Source organism: Taeniopygia guttata, chromosome 12, assembly GCF_048771995.1.
Source record: "Taeniopygia guttata chromosome 12, bTaeGut7.mat, whole genome shotgun sequence".
Classification (NCBI taxonomy): Eukaryota; Metazoa; Chordata; class Aves; order Passeriformes; family Estrildidae; genus Taeniopygia; species Taeniopygia guttata.
In genome coordinates this window covers 4,017,833-4,045,000 of record NC_133037.1, presented here as the reverse complement: position 1 = coordinate 4,045,000, position 27,168 = coordinate 4,017,833, and the positions used below count along the sequence as shown (strand labels likewise).

General features: G+C 42.4%; 1 protein-coding gene across 29 annotated transcripts in view; it reads right to left on the bottom strand.

Annotated features, from left to right (window-relative positions):
- FOXP1 (forkhead box P1) overlaps positions 1–27,168 on the bottom strand; it is a 422,694-nt gene that overhangs the window by 42,795 nt on the left and 352,731 nt on the right. For all 29 annotated transcript variants that reach the window (NM_001076698.1, XM_041718651.2, XM_030282743.4 and 26 more), the window contains 3 exon segments: positions 4,250–4,354; positions 20,123–20,327; positions 26,385–26,544. In NM_001076698.1, the coding sequence (NP_001070166.1) occupies positions 4,250–4,354; positions 20,123–20,327; positions 26,385–26,544 (470 nt within the window).

Sequence of the window (27,168 nt, the reverse complement as noted above, 5' to 3'; positions counted from 1 at the left end):
AATAGAAATAAAATTACAATATTAAAGTAAATAAAAATATTAGAATAAATAATGACCTAATGACAATTGTTAACGACTATTAATAGATACATAATAAAATACATAATAAGAATTAAAATAGAAAAATAACAATACAAATAATAGAATAAATAGAAAAAAATAAAAGTATTTTTAAAAAAATCAATTTAAAACAATGAAATGGGAATCCAAGGGGTTATTTGGAGCTGGCCGGCTGCTCGCCTGCCCGGGAGGGGCAGGAGCGGGGCCGCGTCGGGGATGCCGCCGCTCCCGGGGATGCTCCGGGGATGCTCCCGGTGCCTGCGCCGCTCCCAGCAGCATTCCCGGGAGCACTAGAGGGCACTGTGGGATTTGGGCCACCCCGGCCAGGGCCGCCGCGGGGGTCCCGAGCTCCGTGCCCTGCCCGGCGGAGGCTCGGGGGCTGCGGAGCGGCCCCGGAGCGGCCCCGGAGCGGCCCCGGAGCGGCACCGGCGGCCGCATCCCCCGCACCGCACCGGGGCCGCATCCCCGCGGCTTCCCCCAGCCCGGGGGGGTCCCGCCGGCCCTACAGAAACCTCCAACACCCCCCCACAGCCCAGCCTAACCCTGCCCTCCCTGCCTGTGCCATTAACATCCATCCGCTGCCGTGCGGATGGTTTCGGTGCAGAACGCTCTGCCATGCAAAACCAGCGCAATTAATGCCTTTGAAACAATTTATGATTTCCGGCCTACTTCAACATGTATTAGCATATACCTGGTTTCTTTAATATACACTTTGTTTTTCCAAAACCACAAACATAGTTGCTGGAATTTCATGTGGAAGTGCTTAAGGGGTTGAAAGTTAACACCTTTGTGAGCCGAGCAGTCTCACAGTTGCTGCTAAACAAAAGCCTCTTTGTAGAAGCTTTCTCGAAATGTTTTCTTAACATGTTCCAAGTAGTTTTAGGCAGGCAACTAAAGTAAACAAGATGTTACCATGATAAAAACACTTGTGCAAACATTACAGGGTGCACTTAGTAGTTTCTTTCACATAAACTCCCCTTCGTTTCATCAAAGTTAAATGCACATGAAGCAGATTACCAGCATCACTGCAACACGGGACTGCCACATCTCTCCAAACGTCTGTGTCCTTTCTTTTAAAGAATTTATGTAAAAATTTAAAAATGGTACAGCCAGGATTAAGCACGTCTAACCCACAACCAAATTATAGGGGGAAAAAAAAAAGGGGAGGGGTGAGGAATAATAAAACCCTATTCAGCCTTCTGAATTTTTTGCCCTGGCTACCCTGCTGAATAAACCACCCTCCCTCCAGCCGGGATTTCCTGAACAACTTGCTGCATAAGGGGTATATATTCCTATCTTTCACGGTCTTTAAACACATGCAAATGAAATCAAGGATACAGTCAATTTTGCAGGAAAGTTGCTCTGCGCTGCTAATTGCTCCTTTCCCGGCCCTGGTTAACAGGCCAGACACGTGTGCACCCCCAGCCCTCACCTTGCTGCCCACAGCCTGGCAGAGGCCACAGGGTCACCGCCCTGAGACTGGACTTGGTTTTGTTTTTAGGCTCAGGCAGTGTTCTGGAGCATGCAGGGTGCTGCTGTTTCATTAGGCAGAGCAGCAGCCCCTGCTGCTATCAGTTAGCTCGGACTGATAACTGCATCACATGGTAACCAATGGCTGATGGATTCAAAAAAGAAACACAACACAACGATGCTAAAGCTGCAACTTATTTCAAAAAGAAATAGGGAAATAAATGTGTACAATAGCCCGTGTATCTGCTGGTTCTGATAAGCATCCTCCTGTTGGCTGTGAGTGAAAGACAACTAGGATCGTTATTTGTACAGTATTTATCTTTGAAATCAAGGGCCCTGTGGTGTACCTCACCTTGGGAACAAACACTACAGAACGATCACAGAAGAGTGTCAAATCTCTGGTTTTGATTTACCAACAGTTATGATATTTCTTCCTCAGGAGGAAAAGAAATGAGCCATGGTTTAAACCTGCGTGTCCTTTTTTCTCCCTTAACTGAAGAATCATTTTATTGGCATACAGGGCCTTCACTCCACATACAACTTCTCTGTGCCTTTTCACAAGGTAAGTGAAATTAAGCAATACTCGATACACAAGCTGTATTTCACTTGGTAAACAAGAGCTTTTCTCTTGAGGGGGCCACTGAAAGAGTGCCACAGATTGCACAAATATCAGAAAGAAACTTAAACCATCTACCGGTTATCTTTTCATTGAGTAATGAATTCTGATAAATGGCAACAATTTAAGGACAGTTTCTTCACAGGAGACATGGAAGGCTACAGTATTTTATGAAGCAACACTCACTTCTTAACAGTGTCAGTACACTGCTCAGGGACATCCATTTCTGCATTTGTTCTGGGTTAAATATCACTCTGAACAGTAAGACTGGACACTGCAGCATTTGGATAATGAAAAAATTCACAAAAGATGTTAAGTTAAGGAAGCTCACACAAAATATTTTGATGAGAGCTTTCAATGGGGGCAAAAGCTAGACTGATAGTGAAAAAACTAGAACTGATGGAGCAGATTCAAGTCCAACCTGGGCTGGTGACAGTTTGTAGGTTATTCCTAACTACTGATTGCAGTACGTTATCTCCAAAATGCCATATAGAAAACCAGCCCTGCTTCTATCCATGCTTGTGATTAAGAGCCGTGTTTTCTGTGCATGGCCACCTCAAGCAGAGCATTCAAGATTCCTATGGAATCTCCCTGAAAGCAGCTGCTATCACCCCTAACACGAACACGGGACTAGCACAGGAAGCAAAAAGGTGGCACAATCTGACCATGTGTGACCACACACTTTATTCTGCTATCTAAGGCTACCACAGCACCTTTCCCTTGCACTTACAGCAGTAAAGATGAGAATTGTTTTAAAGGTCTAAATGCTATATAGTATGGCATACGAATATGAATGAGCTGGCAAGTATGGCGAGATTAGCATTTATTTCACTTAAGTGAACAACAGGATGAATTACAAGGAATGAGGCCACCTTTCATGGAAATTTATGACTAGTACCTTCTTATTTTGTAATCCTCCTGTAATGAGAACCTTCTCATTACTGTACCATTCCTCATTTGTAACATATGTTTATAGTAGGACCAGCGCCCCTCCTAAGAACTCAGGAGGATTTTGGCAATGGAACCACAACTGGTCCATTCTGTTCTGAGAGCAAAACCCTATCTGTATCATTTAACATCACCCAGCAAACAACCTCTGCTTGCTTTTGCTCTTCCCTCCCTCACATAAAAATCCAGGGAATCGCCCCAGAAACAGCAGGTACACCTGAACCTTTTGGGAGTAAGTCTACTTATTCATCCTGAAGATCCTCAAGTATTTATCTGGACTAACTTGATGAGATGACTACCCTAAAAGGGAGAAAAGTTTGTCCTTTTGTGCACTTGAAATCACAAACATTACTGGAGAGGCTTGTCTTAGTGATCGTACAACTGACCAGCCACAGAACTCGAGCAAAGATCAGGGACAAACCTTCAGCAACCTGGATGCACCCACAGCATGTGTGTACCTGGTGTCCTACCTAGACAAAGAACTCTTCTGTGATGGGAACAGGGGTGAGGTTGATGGTTTAGTTGTGGAGCAGCCATGTGTAAGCTATTAGGGCTCTGAGGTCCTTCCCTGCATCGGGATGCACACACTACCACACACTAGTCCATAATGCACTGTTTATGCAACGTGTAAAACTGTGTTCTTTGGCAGCAAGGAAAAGGTCTGCAGCAAACTGCAGGGGCCCAATTAATATAATTATAGTTTATTTGTAGTAGTGTAGACTTTGTTCATTAGTTACTTATTTGACATAAATTAAATTTCACGTGATGTTCTGCAATCCTCTGTTCAATTATGGAGTTAATTTAAGACTAGATTTCTAAATTAAAGTGAAATCAAGGTTAAAACAAGGTTTTATTATTTACATGATCGATACTGCAACTTAAAAATTATTTAAATAAAATAAAATAAAAAAAAAGCTGCGGAAGTGCAAACACTATTTTACAGCAATACACTGAACAAGACCGTAATTTCCCCATGGGGCTAATTTACTATCCCCTGTTAAAACGTTCTTGAGCCTGATCCAAAAGCCACTGAAGTGAAAGGGAGCTCTCTGTTGACTTCAATGGGCTTTGCATCAGGCCCAGGGTGAGTGACAGCACACAAAATTTCAGGGCATGCTTTCTGTACAATGCAAGTGCCAAAAAAACCATCCTTACTTTAGGAACGACTGGAAGTCTTCACATACTGCTTCACAGCCCGGCCACTTGCATACGCCGTGTCCGTACAGCGGGTGGCTGTGCGAGTGCTCCTCGTGGGATAAACTGGAGGGGAGAAAGAGAAGAGAGAACAAGTGCTGTAAGCTGAAGGTACTGTACCAATTCATCCTCACAAAGACTCTAAAGAGCAGCAAACACCAGATCCTGAAGCATCCCCAACATTTCACGGTACCCGCCTGACTCTTGCCCATGGTTTTTCAAAACAGAATTAAATACCATTTGCAGTGTGAAACATGTGTCATTCTTACTTAGCTATCCTCCTACATTTCATTCATTAATTAAGAGGTTTGTAAAGAATTTAAATTAACAAGGACGGGGGAGAAATCATTTGACAGACCTGCTTAATATCCTGCTTGATATTTTGCTAAAAAATTTATGAACATTGCATATTTACAATTCAACTTCATCAAGAAGTCATCTCCATACAGCAGTGTCCCATTACACCATACCACAGCCGGACCTGAGGGTCTCCTCATGGCTACAGAAAGGGAAAGCATCAGATTTGCAGCCTTGGCTTTCCCACCATGTTATTTATTTACTGGGTTGTTTTTTTTCTGGTTGTTTTTTTTTTCTCTTGTTCTTACAGTGTGTTTCATTGCAGAAATACGGTCCCCTTACATCCCAAGAAAGAAGATTTGAGATGTATTTTCAAATGCAAAATTCACCATAAAGAAGAGGGGGCATGCAATCAAAGGGTTCCTCAGCACGAGGGGTTAGTGGGGGCCATTAACCTTGCCTAAGATTGGGCAGGAACGTCACAGAGCCTCCTAACTACTGAACCCAGGGTTAAAGCAAAAAATTCATATGAGCACTAAGGGGTTAATCCTTCAGCGGGATTCCAATCAATACGTAATGATTTGGCTGCACTGATCCAAGTCATGAGACGCTTTGATCCAGGCCATGTGGTGCTCAGGGAAATGTATCTGTTGCACTCACTGATGAACCATATTCTAAAATATCTTCTTTATTCGACTTCTGCATGGAAACTTCCTAAGGAAAGGAATTATTTTTTGCAACTATCTCCATAACCTTAGATGACTTTAAAAGCAGAATGTCAAAATAATATTGAAATCTCTATTTTATGCTCACACATGTATGTATTTTTCATGGCAGATCTTTTTGCTACAGTATGTCTGTGCTGTATTATGGACTTCAAACATACACAAAGGATATGAACACATACCAGCATCTAGGTGTGGCTTTTATGAGTTACTTCATCCTGGATTACAGGTAATGTTATGGATAAATGCCTACTTTTTGTCATTTTACTTTTATACACACCTGGAAATGCTGTTTTAGTCTTCTTCTGTAATATTATCTGTCTCTGCACTCTGACAAAATTGTGTTCCTGCATTATTTCAGATGCACTGGGTAGCCAGATCCCTGTAAATACACTCCTGAGACGTCATTCCAAACACAAAGTAGTTGGAAGAGAAATTCCTGCCCAGATTCTGCCACTTTTGACTTTAAACACAATGAGAATCTGAAGATTGCTGAAGGTGTTTTTAGAAATTATTTTACATTGAAAAAATAATTTTATAAAGTACTGACTAGAAAAGGTTATTATGAGTTTTACATGAATCTAATTAATTATTTCATTAATATTCTTTTTTTGTCTGTTTACAAATAGTCTTTCAATCATAAATATATGTATGTGCAAGGTAATTTCCTAAAAAAACCAAAAAACAAAAAAGCACCAAAAAAACCCCCCCAAAAAAAACCAACAGTAGGTGAAGAGCCTTACAAAGGCCTTCTCTATATACAAATTCTAGACTGGTTTAACTAAATCAGTCTTTTAAAAAATACTCAAGTGAGGAGAATCTCTGTAATGTTTTTAAAAGTACTAAGGAACTGATGCATTATTTGCAAAGAAATTAAAAAAAATCCTAAACCGCACATTTTCTCAGCTAAGGAAGAGGCAGAATGGTTGAAGAACACCATGCACCCAAGCTGAACACACATATGGTCAAACATCCTCTATATACATCTGAAAATTCAGAAAATAATGGGGTTTATCATCTGTTTCTGTACCTGGATAGAGCAAAGGGAGAGAAAGAAGGCTTTCATGTTAACACTCAACTGAAGTCCATATGAAAATTATGATTTTAGTGTGTTTGGGAGGAAAAAAAAAAAAAAAGCAAACAAACAAACAAAAAAAGCGGTGTATGAATCTGCCCAGTGCATGTTACCCACACACTGGGACTCGTGATGGCCAAGTAAGGAGTCAGTGCCCCATGGAGTTTAAGCACTGTAAATCTCATTATAATATCAACAGGAGTCACATGGCTTAAACCCCCAGCAGGGATTTTTAAAGTTTCTCTGTGAGAGCCTAAAGGCCATGGCCAAGTCAATGGAAAGAGCCCTACTGAGATTTGTATTTATTTTTTAAATCCAAGCGCAAATCTCTTTTCTTTCCAGGGAACTTGCACAAGACAAGACAAACTATGTAGGACGTGACACCCTAGTATTGTGTCCAAAGAAAATGATAGAATGACCAAGACAATATCAAACTCGAAATGATGCTCAGGATGTCAAAGGCTTGTGCTGTCAATAACCATAAAGGCTGGTGCTGACTGTAAATGGGAACTTATAAGGTCATTTTGCTAACACGATGCTACATGTAACACGCTTAACACCTATGCAGAGCTTCCACTGCCATTCAACCAAGCAAAGAAACTACTTCAACTTACCAAAAATAAGGTATTTCAAAAAGAAAAAGCCCCTGAGTCCTGAAAGACAAACGCCGGCCTCCTCTGCAGGCACTGTGCCATTCCGAAGGCAGCAACTCCCATCCTGCCCGGGGGGGTTTCAGCAGTGCCTTTCAGTGACCTTTATGTGTCAGTATCAGATTACTGCTATTTTATCCATCCCACTTTTGAAGATATTATAGATTGCCACTTGTTCCCTGACAGAGCCTGAGGAAGCACCTCAAACCAAAACAAAGAGCGGGTTTATACAGAGGCGGATGTAACACACAACGGATACAGCCAGTGGAAATGAATGGACAACTCTGTTGAACTGATCTAAGTACTCTGAGCAAATAGAGATGGAAAAAGAAGATTTTAATCCTGTACATAAATAAACAGCTTTTTGAGCATGATGCAAATCTATAATCTCAAATTGCTCACTGATATTTCGCCTGCACGCAAGCACAGCTTCTGTAATCTGGATGCATCCTAGGGCTCACTGCTGGAGACAGACTTTTAGAAGATCTGAGCATTGGCAAGCAGAAGCAAGTTTTAGGTCTGTTTGATTTCTAATGACACATTAGAGTAGGTGTTTGTTTCTGTCACCCTCTCCTTCCCAGGAATGCATATTCATGGTCGGGTACTGGTGATGCAACACCAGTTAGTGGAAATCATTTTATAACAAGACATAATTTTCAAAGTAGTGATGGGATAAATGATGTAAATTCAAGAAAACGTGGGGTTTCTTTCTCTTTGTAAGGTACTTGCATAGAAAATAGTTAATACAATAGAATTACATCCAAATAATGCAACAGTGATGATTATTACATTGAACTACAGCAAAGAACACTCTGGCAAGTGAAATGTCTTGCGTAAGTCACTTATTCATGACATACAAGAGAATAACAAAATCCATGTATAAGACTGAAAACTGGGTGTCTACTTATTTTCTGCTGCTTCCAGCTCTCTTTCCAGTACAGAGGAGAAGGGAAAAGGGACAGGCACTTCCACAGCTCATCTGGGCTGCTGGATAGAGGAGAGGAAATTTAACCCTTTCCTTCTTCTCCCTACATTGCCTCATAACCCCAAGGATCTCCAGAGGGTCTGGTAGCAACTTCACTTCCCATTCCTAACAGGGATGGCTGTTGAAGCTGCTACTTGCACAGCCCACTCCTGCCAGCCACTCATCTTTTGGAATTCACCTGCTGTCCTACAGCATCCTGGAAAAACCACACTCTGGGACACAGCAACACAGGAGACAAGAGACACCAGAAACAGCTAATGCTGATGGAGAGGGAAAATGACACCTCAAAGTGAGATGGGAACCTACTGGGTATTGGGGAAAGCAGTGACCAAAGCCCCAGCATGAAAACTCCCCCATTTAAATGGTTTCATTCAACCCCCACTTATTAACCACTGGGAACTGGGCACTGTGTTTGTACACCCACTGGCTAAGAAGTTATGGGTAGATATAAAATCCAGCAAAGCAGAAGCCTCAGTGTCTGTGCTTCTGCCACACAGTGGACCATATTTTAAATATTCATGATGCTGACATACTTCATAATTCCACTCTCTTTCTTCCACATCTGCTTGGGCCGATGATCTTTGCCAAAACACTGGGGGAAGTCAGTGATGTAGAGAAGCATCCTTGACTTTCTATTACATTTATGAAGCATCTGCTCACGTTCTAACAGGGCTCAGAACATGCCTGAGCCACCTGCATGCTGAAAAATCAATACCACGTCTCCTGATTTCCTCCTGCAAGAAGCTGGAGTACAGCACCCTCAGAAAGTGCAGAACTGCTTTTTTAATTTTACTTTATTCCTCAGGGTCAATGGGAAATGACCTCATCTTTGCCAGCTGCCATGAAACTGATATCCATGTATAGCCCAGGCAGGAGCATGGGGCTCTGTCTCACACCACATTCCCCCTCTCTCTGATTTAAATGGCACAGACATTGAGGCAGAATGCCACAATTTTGGTCCTGTACAGGAGAAGAAGACACATACCTGGGAACCAACACGGCTCTCCCAGAATTGTGACTGCCCAGTGAGCTCTGAAGCTCACCAGAAGGCACTGAAAGAATAAGGCTGCTGAAAAAGTCACAATTTTCTGATTCAGAAACACTCACTGTATCTGATTTTAAAATGAAACGGAAGAAGTAATGATTAAATCATTGTACAAACTGTACTCAAGTGCAAGTTCCTGCCTTCATGAGGGAATCAACCAAACAAAGATGCAAAGATGTGTTTTGCAGTGAAGTTCCGCTGGTGAAAATCCCTTCATATTCTTAGTAAGGTGGCACAGCATCTCCTTCCTCTCTAAACTGTGAATTCAAAAAAAACCCCAACCAATAACTAAAAAAAAAACCTCAAAAAACCCAAATTCTAGATACTCATGCTCCTGTCCAAGCCTCAGGAATGGCCCAGGAAGCAGATATGGGATCTAAACAGGGTCTGTCCAGGCAGGGTGATGCCTGGATAAAGTTTAACAGAAGGTCATGGGCCTGCAGGAGAGGTGGAATTTGATGTGAGTGGTCAGTGACAGCTCTTTCTACAACTGGCTTGCAAATATTTTGATGCTTTTTAGAGGAGCACTTCTCCTCTTCCTCACTACTTTAGTCCAGAACTAGGACTAGAAGCTGCTCATGTTTTACATCAAGCTCTATTGGCAGTAACAAGAGGTTATATTACATTTTAAATGACTACACCAATTTAAGACAAATAAAGTTAAAACTGCAGCCCACAGGCTGAATGAAATCCTCTCTTCTAACTGGTGTGCACTAACTTGTGTACTCCTGTGGCATAAGAAGGAAAACAGCAGTGGTGTTGTAACACGAGGCCACCTGGGCACCCCAAGTCACTGCCCCCCATTTATGCCGCCTGTGGCACTATTCCCGAAATTCCTGTTCTGCAAGGAGAACTCTGGAGAATCTGCAGCAAGACTAAGACAAAATCTGGCTGACATTCCCCTTCCCTTCTACCCTCACTGCAAAGAGCAGAACCAGACTGGGTAATTATAAGCATAATCTCCTGGTTTTGATCTATCCACTGATGGTTTGGATTATTAATCAACATTATGACCCTCCAGCACTCTAACACAACCTCCTTCCAGTGGCAACCTCTCTTCCAGCCCTGCAGGAAAACTACCACAGGCCTGGACAGTCACTGCCCTACATCCCTTCCTTGGAGAAATTAAATGTATTTCTAGAGCATTTAAAAGAAATGCCCATTGCAAAAAATCCATCACTAATGAGTTTCTCTATGATTTAAAACTCTTATTTTTTTTATTTCAACCTTATGCCTAGGTACTGTGGTGAAAAGTACATCAAATACACCCAGACACACATGATTTGAAATGCTGGATTTTAAATTCCAGCACTGCTAACTAATGAGAACAATTTTTCCTTCTTCTTCTTTGTCGCATCACTTCATGTACTTACATACCATAATCATATCCTCCTAGAGCCTCTATTTTTCCAGGGTGTAGATCTTTAATTCCCTTTAATCTGTCTTCATAGCCTATTCCCTCCAACTCCTTTATCATCTTAGCTGCTCTCCTCTATATTTGCTCTAGCTTCCCTTTATCCTTTCTGCAAGAGAGTGGCCAATTGTACATCACACTCAATGTGGTTTAACTGGTTCTGCATAAAGTAGAACAGGAAAAAAAAAAAAGGACTCAGATGCAACATGCATGTTTATGCCTCCCATGACTGCATTTACCTTTTTGACTAAGACATGGCACAGAGTGTCCCACCTTAATTTCTCAACCCCGATTATGCCTCAGCCATTTCCCACACAGCCGATGCTGAGCAGCTGACGTGTCATGTCAAACCCGCAGTTTGGAATTTTGATTTCCTAGCTGGGCTACTTTCTACTTATCCCTGCTAAATCTCATTTTATTCCTCTCTGAACAGTCTCCTAATTTATTCAGATTAAAACGGATTGATTCAGTATCTTAGTTTAATTAGGAGAAAAATGTGATCCAACCACTTTCTTGGGTTTTTTGGGGCTGGGGGGATGTTCTGCAGGTTTTTTTTTCAGCTTGGTTTTTTTTTTTTTTTTTTAACACTGACTTTCAGCACAGCAATCCCATCCCTCTTACACACCCAATTCACACGCCAGAGGGAGGTGGCAATGGCAAAGCTTTGGCCCCAATTCAGCAACCCTTTTAAGAACACACTCAAGTATAAAAACACAGGATTAGACCTTGGACTTCACAGAGATGGAGGTGTAAAATTACCAATGAACATACATACTTTGTAAAAAGATCCTGTTTGCCAACCTTATTTTACTGTAATTTATATTCTCTTGTAACATTTGAATTTATAGTAAAAGAAAACACTGAGAAACAAGATCTGTACTTGTTCAACAAAATTCTATTCTGTTACATTTAGAGTTGAGGCAAGTCTTCCACTCTTATATAAACCAGTGATACGTCAACAAATATGATTAACAGGGATTATTCACGTCAGTATTTTTCACCCCTGTCCCACAGGCACAACAAAACCTGCGCAGAAGGTGACTGTCACATCACACACAGCCTGGCAGCTCGATGGGGGGAGCCTTCGCCCACCCCACACCCCTGCAGCAGCAGCAAAGTGCCCTTGGGGAAATGTTTATAAAAATATAATTAAGATAAATAATGACTCCAAAGGAGAACTCCAGCTAGAGCACTGCATTCTCTCTGCCGCATGCTCTCCCCTTGGAAGAATGCTGTTTAAAAAAGCACTAAAATCCAGAGGACAAAAGCCTGCTTCCCCAGGGAAGCATACTGAATCATACAGGTAGTGTAAATATCATATGCTGCTGCAGGTGCTATGCAGTATATTTGTTTGTGTTTACTAAAAGGCATAACAAATAGTCCCACTAAAACAGAACAACACTTGGCATTGGACTGATCAGTACCAGAGCAGCCACAAATCACATTCATGCAGTTAGATCTGAACTGCTGGGCAATACTAGAGCTTCACCCTGCTTTTTGGGAGGGCTCTTTGCCATGATTTGCCCTTCCCAGAGCACAGAGAGGCTTACCTCTCAGAGCACAGAGAAGCTCAGCATCCGGTCTGAGCATCCCACACTCAGGGAAAACAGCGGGAAAGAAAGCCAGAAAAAGACAAGTACAGAACAGACTTGCATGACATACACGGCCAGCTAACATCGTTTACAGCTTTGCAACTTCTGAGTTAATTCACAGTATAAACAACAAGGAAAATGTTTCTTCCGAGCAAGACTTCCTGTAAACTGTTCATTAGAGCGCGCGGGGCTGTGCACCTGCTGATTAACCATGCGCTCCAAGAATAAACACAAACCCCAGCCAGCCAGATTGTTCTGGAATTTGCTCTGAGCTGATTTTTCTTCCCCCATGTTATAAATTGGGTTCTACAATAAAAACAAACAGCAGAACATAGGTTGCCGAGAGTTAAAATCTACTTTTTACACTACATTGACCACAGCACCCACAGGCACAGCTACAATGTCTTTCTGTGAATGGGACAGATTGCCATATGGATGCAGACACTGAACAAGCTGTACAACTCCTGGCGACAAGTGCCTAGGGGACTGTCCTATATTAGCACCACCTGTGCTGTGGAAATTGTGCTCTGTGTATGAAATGGTATTTAAGGGCCCATCGCGATGTTATTTTTGAGTATATACAAAAAGGAAAATTACAGTTAAAAAGAATTTGCTGGCTAGCGGATCTGTTGCTCAGTTCCCGAGATCATCTCCCAAAGGAATAGCTCTCCTCTTTATTCATGCAGCCCAAAAAGACAAGCTGTAACACATATTAGCTGTTTCCCTGCCTGGGCTTATACCATCCTTTTAATGACAAGAATCTACTTTATAATATACATATGTTTTCCTGATCACACAGAAGAAATTACAGGCCTCCTGCCTCACCACTACCAGCTATACAGAAAAACACCCCATGGCATTTCACAAGCACTACTCCAGCAGCAAGCAGTACAATATGAATTTTCCTTGGGCTCCTTCCCCCACCCCTCACTGTGCAGCAGGTAGAGCCACAAATCCCGATTAGCAAATTTAAATGTGCATCTCACTCCTTTGAAAATACAGCCGTGTCTGCCTGACAAAAATAGAGCTCCAGATTAGCACAAGATGCTGAAGGAGTGAGGAGAAGGGAAAGTAGGGAAGAGAGGTCTGAGCACTACCTAGCTGCTCTACCAAAAGAGATTTCCCCCTCTCCAAACTGCAAGAAAAAAAAAAAAAAAAAAGATGCCAAATAAAAGTAAAGTAAAACAAATTGAATTAAAGAAAAACAGTTGTAAAGTGAACATTACAACCTGGGAAAAATGATGTCATTTTATTGAGAAACTATTTTTTTTTCCATTAAACCACAGTGAAACGGATAAAGTTTATACAGCTTAATGGGGGAGTTTTACTTTAAATGCTGCTCAATATCTTAGCAGTACGATATAACATGATGTAACAGCTGTCATACTAACTGCTCCGTTTTTTATTGAACAGCACAGAAAATAGTCACACAGAAGTCACCTAAGTCCTCTATTTCTACAGCCCTTTCAAGGGTGTTTCTGTTCTTACATTGTGCTATGTATGTTAAATACCACAGCTCTTTATCAGTTCCTTGCTCAGCTCTTCAGGACAATCAGACCTGACCAAATTCTGAGAAGGACAACTTGCACATAGGAGGAAATAAAAAGAAACAGAAATCCACAGTGCAATAAACGAAAACCAGGTCCCTTTTTAAGAGTACTACATAAACACCTCTAATAAAAGAGGAGGACAAATTTTCATTGGACTTTAAGTATTTAGACAGGAATGTTTTAGTAAAAGTTTAACTGCAAAGTGCATGCAATTAACAGAAAGCCATCAGCTATTTCTCTGGTATGTAAAAATAGCATTAAGCTGTATTAAATGCACGTGTAAGTATCTCAGTTGCAAGAAAAGGGAGGAGATATGCAAAGCACTCAGATATCAAACAATGATCTGTTGGCCAGATGGAGGAATAAAACAATACATATGCTAAAATTTGGAAGAGTTCTGTTAGGCGTCTGCCAAGGCTCACCCAGTCTATTTTAAGTGCTTTTTGATACATTAGCTTAGTGTTTGGAGTTGTACAACTGATGGTGATTACACAGAACCAGAGAGAAGTGAAGCGCTGGTGTGCAGGAGCTCCCTGATGCTGGGGCAGCTTCCCAAGCATCAAACCCAGCGCCTTCCTCCAGCCAGGGGCCACATCAAACATTCACAGGCTGGTTAACTTAGCATCTTTTGTAGGGAAAAGCAAGTACAATAAGCTGCTTTTAGTTCAGTGCAGGAATTCCCTGAGAAGCGTGATGAAGGAGCTCCTGGGCAGAGTGAGGAGAAAGTGGAATTGTACAACTGATTCAGCAGCCTGGCAAACGGTGGGTGCGGGCGCACAGGAGGCTCCACACCCGCATCTGAAAAGCACCAACAATAAAAAGTGCCTGATAAGGCTTAAAACTGAAGATTAACAGCCCCAGGTCTGAGTCACAGCCGGTGTTTTTTCAAAGCTGATTACAGAAGAGTGACTCAGAGGGGAGCCCGTGCAGTAACTGGTGGCATTTCTTTGGCAGGGGAGTGAGTGCCAAGGGATGGGACACTGGGACACACTTTGGGCTGTACCTGCACAGAGTAAATGGAGGTGGCCAGGCTGGGGCCCTGCTGTCACAGTGTCATCGTCACCAACAGCCCAAGCAGCCCCACAGCCACTCCAGATGCAATGAGAAGGGCAGCAGCCATGTGGAAAGCAGGATGGCTTATCAGATACCCAGCTGGGCATCCAGGCTCAAGTCTCCCATTCCAACCTGGCTCCACAGCAAGGATGGAGGCACTTGAGCTGCTCAGACCACGGGTAAGAGCACAAGGGTCATGATGGAGTTTGAGAACATGGAACAGCTAAATATCTCTTGTGAGGAAAGGCCCCAGGAACACCTATTTCTTAAGGGAGAATGGACCTAAGGCAACTTAATCCAACACCATTCTGCTGATGGTGAAGAATAATAAACTAAAATCAGCTGCAGGGAGCAACTGAGGGGAGCTGAGACGACTGAGCAGATCTGATGCTGGCACCAGTGCAGAATGAATGCCAGGGACTAAGTGGAGAGGCTGGCCAAGAGAGGATGGGACCCTGGGAGCATATGGACTGCAGGCTGAACTGTTTCATCCCAAGCATTAATAATGGAACCAAGTCTGTAATTCTTAATTGTGCTGAATCCTAATGCCCTCATCTAAGAGCCTTGGGATTTTGATGGAGGATCAGCTGGCATGGAAGATAACAACAGTAAAACACGAGGCATTAGGCCTAAGCAGCAGATCAATGCTCTGCCATGCCATTCCTCACTTCCCTTCAGAGCCTTCTCCAGACCCTGTCCTCCTGCCATGCTGGCAAGAAAAAGCAATTTTAAAATCCCCTTGTTTATCCCATCTATTTTTTCTATGAGATGGCTGCTTGCTTATGTGGAAGGACAAGACTCAAGTGTATGTGGAGTCAAAGGCAATGAGGGGAAGAGATGGGACTGCCGGCAGATGGAGAAAGGTCTCTTGGACACAAAGCCTTGAACTGCAACTCTTCACCTTACTTCTGGTAAACAACAGATGCACTTGTTAAATTAACAGGTCTGGACCTTCATTACCTCACTTGTTTATGTACAGCCTCCACCATCCTGGCTCTGCTGCAGTCAGTGCAGGATGGTAGCAGGGGATGGGACCAGCACAAGGTGTTCCACAGCTCCACTGCACCCCCAGACCTCCCAGTTCAAGTCCAAACTGGAGCAATATCTGCCCACTGCAAAGCACTGATGAATCCTGCACTGTTACGGTTTTCCAGACCTACCCACGTGGGGAATAGTCCCAAGCATGCAGGTTTCAGGATGCCCACTGTTAATCAGGTTTTACAGTTAAAGCCACCTGAAGTGACCAGGCATCCCTCTGCTTTGTTTTGGTGCTTTTCTTAAGAAAACAATCGAGTTTCTCCCAAATAAGATGCAGTGGAACAAGATGGAACGTGAGTACTGCCCCTGACATTTCTAAGCACAGCAGATGTACTTAGCTGGCTCCTGTTATTTATTTATTTACTTGTGTAGAGAAAAACTGCTTGTTACTGAAGAAACCCAAATGCTGATAAGATGATGAGAGGTTTGCATGCTGGTTGATGGTCTCACTTTCCCTTATCCTGAATGAATACAAGTATCTATAACTAAGTATTTCCCTTAGGGTACTGATGACTGAGGTATGTTTATTGCATTGAGTGAATTTATATATATAATCAGCACAATAAACATTATTAAATTGTCTGAGTAAAATCAAAGCATGAAACACACAGTCAGTGCTGAATTCTAATGATGCTGAATGCCCATGATTGCATGGGGAAAGGATCTTAACAAGCCTTGATTTGAGCTTTGGCATCCGCCTCACAAATCACACGAAATGTTCCCTCTTTAATAGTGCTGAATATTGATAAATGTCTCTGCACGGCACAACAGGGAAGTTGGTCTCTATTGGCAATCTTTACCAAAGTGTGTTTTTTCCTTCTCTACACTCAAGGGTTTACCCTGAATGATTTAATTATAATTTTCCTTGTGTAAGACAAATTAAAGAGGAGAGTAGGAGTGTCATGCCAAAGCAGATTATTTATCTCCTTAACAGATTGCTGTGCACCAAACCCCAGAGCTGCTGCTGCTGCTACTTACAGAAACTGGGCGAAATGTGGGACAAAAGCATAGATGTAATATACATTTAAAGCCCCAATGAATGAAAGCATTAACCCATTATTTATAACTGGAATTGTTTCATTCTCAGGGAAGCCTTACACACAGAGCATGCAGAAACCAAGTGCCACATGCACCACGGTGTTCCCTGGCCCAGGATGGAGGGTGCCTCCTGCTTTTAAACATATTTTTGCTTTCTGGACATCCCAAGTGACTCTGGCCATCTATCTGCTGTTGGCTTTTTATCCATAAAGGAGAAATTTTGCTGTCACTGGGCCCCAAGGACAGCAGCCCCACAGTCACCAGAGCTGTGTCCCTGCAGCCTGTGCAGAACCCCAGTCTGGGCTGGCGACGCGTGGGCACGCCAGGCAGCCACTGACTGCTGCTCCTGCTATTTTAAACCCCTTGTTTATGACCAGAATGTGTTTTTACCCAAGATACAAAGCAGATCTGCTGCTCGCCTGCTGATTCTAACACAGGTGCCTCCCGTCTCGCAGGTCTGGAGCAGCCTCACAACCTGACCTGTGGGATCAGGAACCCCCTAAAACACAGTCTGAACTATCCCAGTGACATGTGCCAGAGATGACAGTGATGATAGTAACTCCCACATAACCAACTCGCCTCCTGCAGCCCACTCCTTCTCAAAAGCCCAAGAGAAAGGGGTTGAAAACAGCTTTACAGCACACCCTAAAAGTTAATGTTACCTGTATATGATTATTTATGGCTGCTGGGCAGTCGTTATGATGTGGCTGTGCTTAACTGTTAGGACACTTACAGATTTTACAATGTGCTTTTTATTGTTGGCTAAATCTAAATAAATAGCTCTTGCTTTTATCAGACCAGAGCTAACACAGGGTTAGCACAGAAGGTGTAGGAATGAGGTGAAATCCACAAGTCAAAAACCTTTCCTGGCCAGCCCAGGCTGTGACTTACGTGATGAGAGGTGGAAGGGCTGATTCCTCCCTCAGGAGCCCTTCCCCAGCCCCATCTGACCTGAGCCTGGGCTAGGGACTGCCTCCAAAAGTCTCCTTAGATTTGTTCTGCTGAACCAGATGGGTACAAGAACACACATGGACTTCATTCTAAGTCCAGCAAAATCACGCTCCCACCAGACCCATGATTTTTCTATTCTTAACCTTTGCAATCAAAAAATTACTAAATGCCTGCTTGTGCCTGTGCTCTCTTTTGCAAGCCCACAAAAATTTCACATTCTGTGAGCTTTCAAACATATATGTGATGGCAGAGCACAGCAACTCTTCCCACTCTGCTCGCTCCTCACCCCAAATTCCCTGCCTGTAGATAAATATCCTTTCAGAAAGGAAACCAGTGCAAAATATCTCACCAAGAGGAGTTTCTGTGTCACATGAAATCCAGGCAGGCACCAGGGTGCCTGATGAGACTGCAACAAAACCCTTAAGTGCATCAGGAGGCATTCTCCTGCCTGTAGTCTGCTCTACTTATGGACAAACATGTAATTCAATCACTGCAGCAAATGGATGGCACAAAGCATCCATGTACATAAGAGAGGCAGGACAAAGCAAAGTCTGTAACTCTCTTATATGTATTCCCAAATATACCTATTTTGTATTTTGATACTTCAGGGAATTCAACAGATATGCAAGAAAAGTATAAGGCAATCTTCATAACACAGGTATAGATTCCAGCACTAAGGATTTAGTCTTCTTAACTAAGACAATCTCAAACAATACCAAGGCATGTTTATGCCTCCTAATTAATCTGGAACTTTACTAATAAAAGCATGTATATCACCTTGTCTGTAGATCCCAGCTGCCTCCAGGCCACAATTACAGGACTCAGACACACGGATTTTCAGGTCTGCTCAACATTATACACAGAGAAAATTCTTACTTCAGAACGGATTCCTGTATTTCCACTGAATTTCAAACTGAACTGAATCTGTTTCCTGGTTTAGACTGCCATTAGCAGGCAGCACGTGCCTCTATTCAGTGAAACATCCATCTTGCTGCATGGGGTTTTTACTTTATATACTCAGTAAGAAAAACATAGATAAAAAATGTATTGAAAAGCCATAAACCCATCTTGTTCACTTCTACATGCAGCAAAAAGGGAATTAATTGTTTAATAAACATCAAATTTTTTTTAGTATCCCATGTAAGTCTTCATGAAAACCACGTCCTTGGCACTTACATGCATTATAAACATATTCACTGATGTTCCCACACACATCCTTGCAATGGGTATATAAAGGATGCCTTACACACACAGCTCTTCTTCCAACAGTGGGTGTGCTCTCCTTTAAAATCTATCTATTCCCAGCAGCACTATTTTCTTAATATCAGAAAGATATAAGAGGTATTTATATAGCTTCCCTATCAATCTACTTTCAGACCACCAGAAATACAAACTCTATGGCTTAAAAATTCCATTATCCTCCTTCTAATGAATGAAAGGAGGACGGAAAGACAAAGCCATCAGTTTCCATAAAATCCAGCTTTCACTAGTGTCTGCTGTAACATTTCTAGATGGGCAAAGGGACTCTCCTGAATGCAAAGGAGCACTGCCCTCCCCACTGTGCCCACTCTTCAAGACCCTTCCTCCTCCTCCTCCTCCTCCTCCGGCAGCGACGCCGAGGCTGCAGCCGGCTCTGGCACCCACGGCCCCGGCGCCTGGGCCTGTCTATCTCCCCAGAAGCAAAAGTTACGTTGTTAGACACGCCTCAGTGAAATCTGGGGGTGTAAAGAAACAAACCTGCAATAAAGCATCCTCTGGAATAAAGCAGAGCCCGCGCCGAGAAGCACGTCAACAGACAACCCCTGATTTAAGCCATTTCTTTTAACAATGCACGCCGAGCAAGTATAAATTAACTCACACTTTTAAAAGCCAAACAACACCAGTTAGCTAATTTTATCAGCAGTTAAAAAAAAAGAAAAAAAAAGCCACTTTGTTTTAGAGAAACCTGGTGAACTCAAGCCTACTGTGTCTTGTGAAAGCAGGTAATATACAGAGTACAAAAAGGCAAATAAGTTAGATTAGATAGGGCACCAAAATTTGGCAGAAAAATGGGGATTGTACTGACCAACAGATTTTCTTGCTCACCTCCAGCCTGTAAACACACAACTCCAGTACCACCACCTGTGATGCAAAACTCAAAAAACCCCCAGCTTCTTCGCACTTCCCAATACGCTTATCCAATGCACTTCTAATTAGCTAATTGTGCCCACATTGATCCAATTAACAAGCCATAAAGATCTGAACAAAAGGAGCATATTCTGCCCAGTGGAGACTCTATTCAACCATGCCAACACCAGGCAGAGCAAGATGTGGAGGACAAAACCGAGGCCAAGGCGCTTGGCCACCGCTCCCGAGCGTTTCGCCATCGCTCCGGGACGCTGCTCCCAGATGCTCAGGGTGGAAAAACCTGCAGGCACCTACCTCTCCCGTTTAGGAGTGTGGACTGATAGCTGTCCATTAGTTGAGGCGTGTGGGTTGATGATTAAGGAGGTCTTGGAGGGCGCGGAGGAGGAGACGCAGGTGGTGGACAGGTCCAGGCTGCTGTGGTTGTTGCTGGCTGCCTCCTCCGCTGTGTGCGAGCTTGTCACTTCCTTCCAGAGCTGCTGCAGTTCTGTTGGAATCATGCCTGAAACAAACAAATTGGATAATTAAATCAATTAACAGCTAATTCGGCCGTCTTCAAACAGTAATTAAATCAAAGAGTCAGTAAACAAAGCCTAGTGTTAGTTTTGCCTGTGTGTGTTTTTGCGCATGTATTTTTTTTTTTTTTTAATAACTAAATGCTAATACTGCACTGCACGACACTGCTACGCTCTGGTGTGACACCTGCAGTACTCATGGAATGCAAAATCCAGACTGTGGGGCACAGACATCCACATAACACCACACCTAGACCAAACGTCATGTTAAATATTGTAATTTTTTAAAATTTTAAATCAGAGTCCCCGCTTGGGCAAAAATTGTCCCCACGCCCACAGCAAGGCTGAGAGCAAAGCCGGCCACTGGCTGTTCTATGTTCAGCTAAGAAATTCAATTCCTTTATTTTTCCACAATTTTTTTGCTTTGTTTTTTTAGGAAAGTGACTACTCTCTAACCTGTTATTAAAAACAAGGAAGGTCTTAGGAAAAAAAAATACTCAGCTTTATTATTATGACAACATGAACCACAACATGACTAATTTTGTGCTTAAGTTTTAAATGATGACAAATAGCTTTGTTATTAAATACAGTTTTTATTAATCACTTTTAGACGTAAATTATGAATTCATATTGTCTTCCTGAAATGCTTTTCAAATTTTAACAGTCAAATTGATTATACTATGATTATTTCATTAACACACCTATCTTTCTCATTAATTTTGGTTTCTCGAACTGCTCACTTAATTGATGGATGTGTCTACCGAAAAACTGTATAACTTTCTATACAAGTAACACTATTATTACTGTCATTTCTTAAATCGATGCTAATGAGCCATTCAAAAGTAAAATGAAAACAGAAAATAAGCTTCAAGAAAAAATAATAATAAAAATTTGTATTTTTTTAAATGCGCCAAAGTGGACACCAGGGTTAAGGAGGCAACATTCAGTAACTTAAGCAAGTGAAGACTGCAAACTCCAGCAGGCCAAATGCAAGGTGAACCATGTGCTCACGCTGAGATCATGCTTTTGGATAAAGCTGATGTTTGTGACATGATCCAACAAGTCAAGTTTCTCTCACTGCAGACTATTTCAGTGCTCTTTCAGAGAAGGCCATGGGAAAAAATTAGCAGTAGAGACACGTCACTCAAATATTCAGGGGAAAAAAAAAATAATAATAAGCCAGTGTCTGTGTGTTTTTAAAGAGGTTTCTCATCAGTGTGCTTCCAGCTCATCGTTTGGGTGACTGTTCATTGTTTCACCATGTTGTAGCTCTGGAGCTATCCTAAGGAAAACTGCCATTTTCTGAGTGTACAGCAGCAGCTCTCACAGGCATGTACCTCACCCAACCTAAGGTATTGAAATAAAAAAAAAAATAAGGCAGTATGCATTATATTCATTTGAAACACATAATAAAAAATGCCAAGGTCTAAATTTAATTTATTTTTGTCATTTAGAATACAATGGATAGATAATCATCTCAACGTGATCAGCCAAACATCTTTACTTTGCTAAACTGTTAAAGATTTTAATTATGCTAGCTTTGGAGAGCACTGGTCTAATGAGGCGATAGACTCCAGAGAATCTAAGTGGTTAAGAACTGTGAAATGAGTCTGATAGGATTTTTTTATATTCACCGTGGATCGTTTGCATATCAAAGAGGAGTAAATTATTGCACGACAGACCAATAACCTTCCCCGCCTTTCCCAGAGTAGCATTAACAAAAACAGTTGGTCTCCGGTAACGGTTCACTACAAAAAAAATGGTGAAATCCTTAAGTATCTGCAATTAATATATATTAGGGAAGAGGCTTCAATTTATACATTAAGTGATCAGATATTCTTAGGACACATCCGTTTCACTGAAGCCACGTCATTTTCCTTTCATCAGCTCCAAATGCCAATTATATTTTGATGGATTTTGTCCCAAATGAGCATTTAGTTATTAGACATATTCAATTATTACTTGTCCCCTGGAATTAAACCTCTGAGCAAATTAAACAAAGAAAAAGGTCAGTACACAAGCCCGTGTCCTGTTTTGCTGTGTGGGGGCTATTATTTTCAAACACCTTGCAGAGTGACAGTGTGGGATGTATTTTTAGCTAACACGCTTGACAGGACTGTCTGCGCACTAACAATTACCTGTGAGCAGGGCTGACCCTTACACACTGTTTACTCAGTTGAAACAATAGTGAATAGACTTGTCTGTTGATGATAACATATTGATATGAGAACATATGAGCCGACACCTATTTTTATTTTCCAGAATAAGCAAACAGGGAAAGAATAACTGGTGCTTTTTCACTTTTTATTTTTTTTTTTAAATCTGGATTTCTGCAGGTTTTTAATTAAGCACAGGTTATGATGTACTCTCCTCTCCCTCTTCTCCACTTTCCTCTCCTCCTGGTCACTTCTGGATCCACCAATGCTTTCTTCCAAGGAAAAGCCTGAAAATGTTACAGCCACTAAACAGACACACACATGATATTTATGCCTCTAGAAGTCAAAGTGTTTCGTCTAACTTCCCATACAAATGTAACTCCCATTAGTACTAATAACAACTATACCACAGATAGAAGGAAAAATAAAATCTACTCAGTTGTGTGAGGGAAAATGCTGGAGATAGTAAGGATTTTAGGCTAGGTGACATTAATTTAAAGCGCTAACAGTGATGTCATACATGTCAGCACACAACCCCCTGCCAAAAATTGATTACATCACCTGATTAATAAAATAAAATTAGAAATAGCCTAACTCCTCCTGCCCTAAATTTAGTTCCTTTAGAATAATTCTGGAGAGAATTCCTGACTAGCCTGTCAAATTGGGCAGCTGAAAGGTATGCTCATCACTCATCCAGCAAAATGGTTAAATAAAATAATAGAACAAATGGCAAAAGCAAGTCAAATAGATCCACGACCACTCGCAATAAATTATGTAATTTACCATTTAACAGTCTCATTTTAACAGTGAGAGCTAAATTTCAAGTCAGATTCCCAGAACTGCACTGCAATTACCCGGGATTGCTGCAACTTCCTAAGGACCAGAACGGGATTCAGACCTGGAACTGCCAAATCTGCGGGAGCAATCAGGCACCCGGATGTCTCAGTCCTATTATTTTCACTCACTGGTGATCTGAAGTGTGATTTGCAGTTTCATTTGGAAGATACTGAAGATCTCGCTTTCGCAGCTCAGAACACTGCTGAAATGGGGTTTATTTTAAAATTGCTGCTATGTACAGATGTAAAATCTAGATTATAGAAGTGTCTAAATACTAAGCAGAAAAGATTACACAAATATAACATTAAAGGATGTGCTATTTTGTTTAAGACAATAGGAGAGCACTAAAAACTAAAATGAAACTAAAATACAGATTTAAACAATCTATTAGCTCTGAAAACATAACGAAAATGCCACTTATGAAGTAGCATTCTCTCCTTGGAAACATTTATTACTATTACAGATACTTAAGAATAAAAGCAAAATGTTTTTAACTAAATTCACAGCTACATTTCCTAGAGGGATGATTTTATTTCTTTTATACACACATTTACAGTATTTGTCTCAGTCTTGCAAACTGTTCTGGAAACAAAAGGGCATGAGAGATGTAATTTCTTTTTTAAATAAGAAGTGTCCATTACCAATTACTTTAAACTATAGCCCTGGCTCTTCATTGCATTTTTCAGGACAACTAGTCCTCTTGATTATGAAAGAAAATGTAGGCACAGGTTTAAAAAATGTATGTTGTGGGGACAGTTGACAGATTACTGCTCACGGAACTCAATTTCCCAACCCCAGGTATCAGCAGCTCAAAGACAAACAGAGTTGCTCAACCTCTTTGTGTCCTTGTACCTCCATACCCAGGTGACCATGTTCAAGCAAGCAGAAAGTTGATTTAAACCTCATAATGACATCAGTTTTAAGCCATCGTCTCTCTGATAAAAAGGAATAAAATATCGTGCTGGATTGCAACCTGCCTCGAGTCTCCAGTCCCTCTTTCCTGCCGGCTCCGCCACCCCCAACGCTCGCAGCTCATTTCCCTGGCAGAATCAGCCCTCTCTGCTTATGTTTGTGTCGCCTCTGGCGTGCAAGTCAGCACCCCTCAGGTTTTAAATACGCTCCTGGGCGAGGACTAATAGTTACACTTCCCTGCTAACCATATCAATCAATGCCACGACGGCTGAATTACCTACTGGTGTCTCCGATGTGTTACCGCACAGATTACACTTCATGCATCACCACATTCATTTCTTTCACATTACACATGAGCGTGTCTTGTCACTGCCCAATTGCCCTCCTTTGGACAGCTTAACTGATGGACTATACAATGAACCTTACTGAGCCAACTTAATGGTATAGGAGCTGTGGGAAAAATTAGCAAGGTTGAAGCTTGAGTCCGGTGGGTGTGTGGGAACAGCCTGGGATGCTTCCAGCAATAAATCTGAGGTGTAATTAATGCACGTTAAAACATCTTGCAAGCATAAATGGCATTTCATCTACGTGCCCTTTTTGCCTGGACTCATTTCACACCTTCTCCCCACCACTCTGCATTGATAGTGACTGACCAGGTACTGCCCCAAGCCTGATCCTGCAGCTCCCAGCAGGACACCACCTTCCCATGGATCAGCCTCCAACTCCTGCGCCGTGCTGCTCTACACCAGGCACCCAGTTTTGGGACGCTGGGAAGTTGAACTGAGACTTGGCGAGTCAGAGATCAGGCCCCCAGGAGCTCGGCCTCTCAACACAGGAGTTAAATGCTCAAATACCTTCCTGGGTCTGGCAAAAATAAGCCTAAATAAAGCATGTCAGCCAACAGCAAAGCAGACTCCGCTCTCCAGTTTGGCCTCTGTTCATCCATATACGTTAATATTCACCAGCCTCCTCACTCTCCTTTTTTGCAGCTATGTACACAGAAAAAAAAGGAAGGTGAAGAACAGAAGCAATTCCGTCTTTTCCCCTCCATTTAAGTGAACAGAGCTGAATGTAAATTCACTGTGTGATTTAGAAACTAAGAACAACCCTAAGGCTGCTTTCAAGATCCCAAATCATTCAACCTAGTCTGACACAAGCTATAAAGGTGAATTTTCAAATTTATTATGGGGCAAGGGAAGGAGAAGGCAGGATTATTCAGAAATACCAGCATCATGGTTGATGCCATGGCGTGCCTGAGCCCTGCCAATTCCAAACAGTCTGCTTTAACCAGAGCAGCCAGAGCTCAGGCAAGTCTGCTAAACTGTCCCACAGCTTACAGACAAACCCGGTTTAAAAAGTAAAATAATAAATTTAAGCCAAAAAAGAAAAGAGAGAATAAAAACCCTAGGTTATAATCACTGTCAAAAGTATTGTGGATTTAAGTAGTGCTTTCAGTGTATCAATGTCTTAAAAAAATAAAATAAATTGGGATTTCAGGAAAGCAGTAACTTCTTGCAGAGTGAAGGACTGAATAAAGATGTAGGAGGATCTAATTGTCAACAACACCATTACAATTAAATAGAGTTAATCCCAGTTTGCCTCAGTGTGGACGAAGGAACAGAAGCACCAAGGCAGCAACACAAAGGCTGTGGAGAGCAGCCGTGTCCCCCTCCCTGGCAGCCACAGCCAAGGGCACTCTGTGGGTCAGAGCTGCTCTGTGCCAGCTCATGGCCAGGCTGGGACCAGGAAGGCCCAATCAACACATCTGGGAAAGGAAAAGCTGCTCTCACACACCCTTAGCCATGAAGCCAGCAGCAGGAATCGATAAAGACTCCTCCTGTGAAGGATTCCGAGCCCAGATGAGCACGACCAGCAGCTCTGAGTCTGCCAGACCGGCTACAGCTGTGCAAACTGCATGTGAACTCCAAGCCCTCTGCACCCTACCAGTCAGAACAGCCCAGGATTGCAGCACCGCCCTTCTCAGAAAACACCTTCATAATGCCCACCCTGCCCGTCAGAATCTTCCTGTGCTTATTATTTTATGAGCCAGTGAGCTCTTTCTCTCTCTCCCCACCACGTGACAATTCTGTGTGAATGTGCACCCTTGCCCTTGCCCTGCCACCCAAGCCCCTCACCTACCTTGTGCAAGGGGTTGCAAAGGCAGAGTAGGCTGCCCAGGCTGGATTGTCAGCAGCCCCTGACGCTGCAGAGACAGGAGGTGCTGCTGCTGCAACTGCTGCATCTGTAAGAGCTGCTGCTGAAAGGCCAACTGCTGCGTGGCCACTTGCTGCTGCTGGGGCTGGAAAAAACAACAAAAAAAATTTAAAATGCACACTTGTTAATACAAGAGCAAAGCAGAGGATTCACAGGGCTCCTTGTCTCAGCTTGCTTCAATTTCTGATGGCAGTCACTTGGTATCAAGGCCAAGCCAGTGAGCCCACCACCCCTGGCAAAGATCCCAATGTATGGTTAGATGCTGGAGCTAACAAAGGGCTGCAGATTCTCATCTCCAGTGGTTAACTTTCACCCAGCCTAAATCCCTGCTGCCATCCCAACTACAAGTGTCTGTAGCATTTCTTAGTCCATGTGTTCATGTTTCACCCCAGACATGGCTGTCTTCCAGTGGTGGGTAAAGCAAATGCTGATGAAAATCCTGGATCATTCTTTGAGGCAAAGAACATAAGAATCACACCCCATGATCACATCACACTTAGATGCAACAAGAAACCCTGCAATGTGCTCTGTTTGCTCATTCAAGGGTTGTCTCAACTATTAAGGCAATTCGACTGGCTTAATTTATGGTATTTTATACTCACTCTTCTTCATCCATCAAGCCTCACAATACTTTCTGTTACATTGGAATTATTCTGTGCTGTATTTAAGGCTGCCACTTCTGCACTTTGAAATTTTTAATTATTCTCAC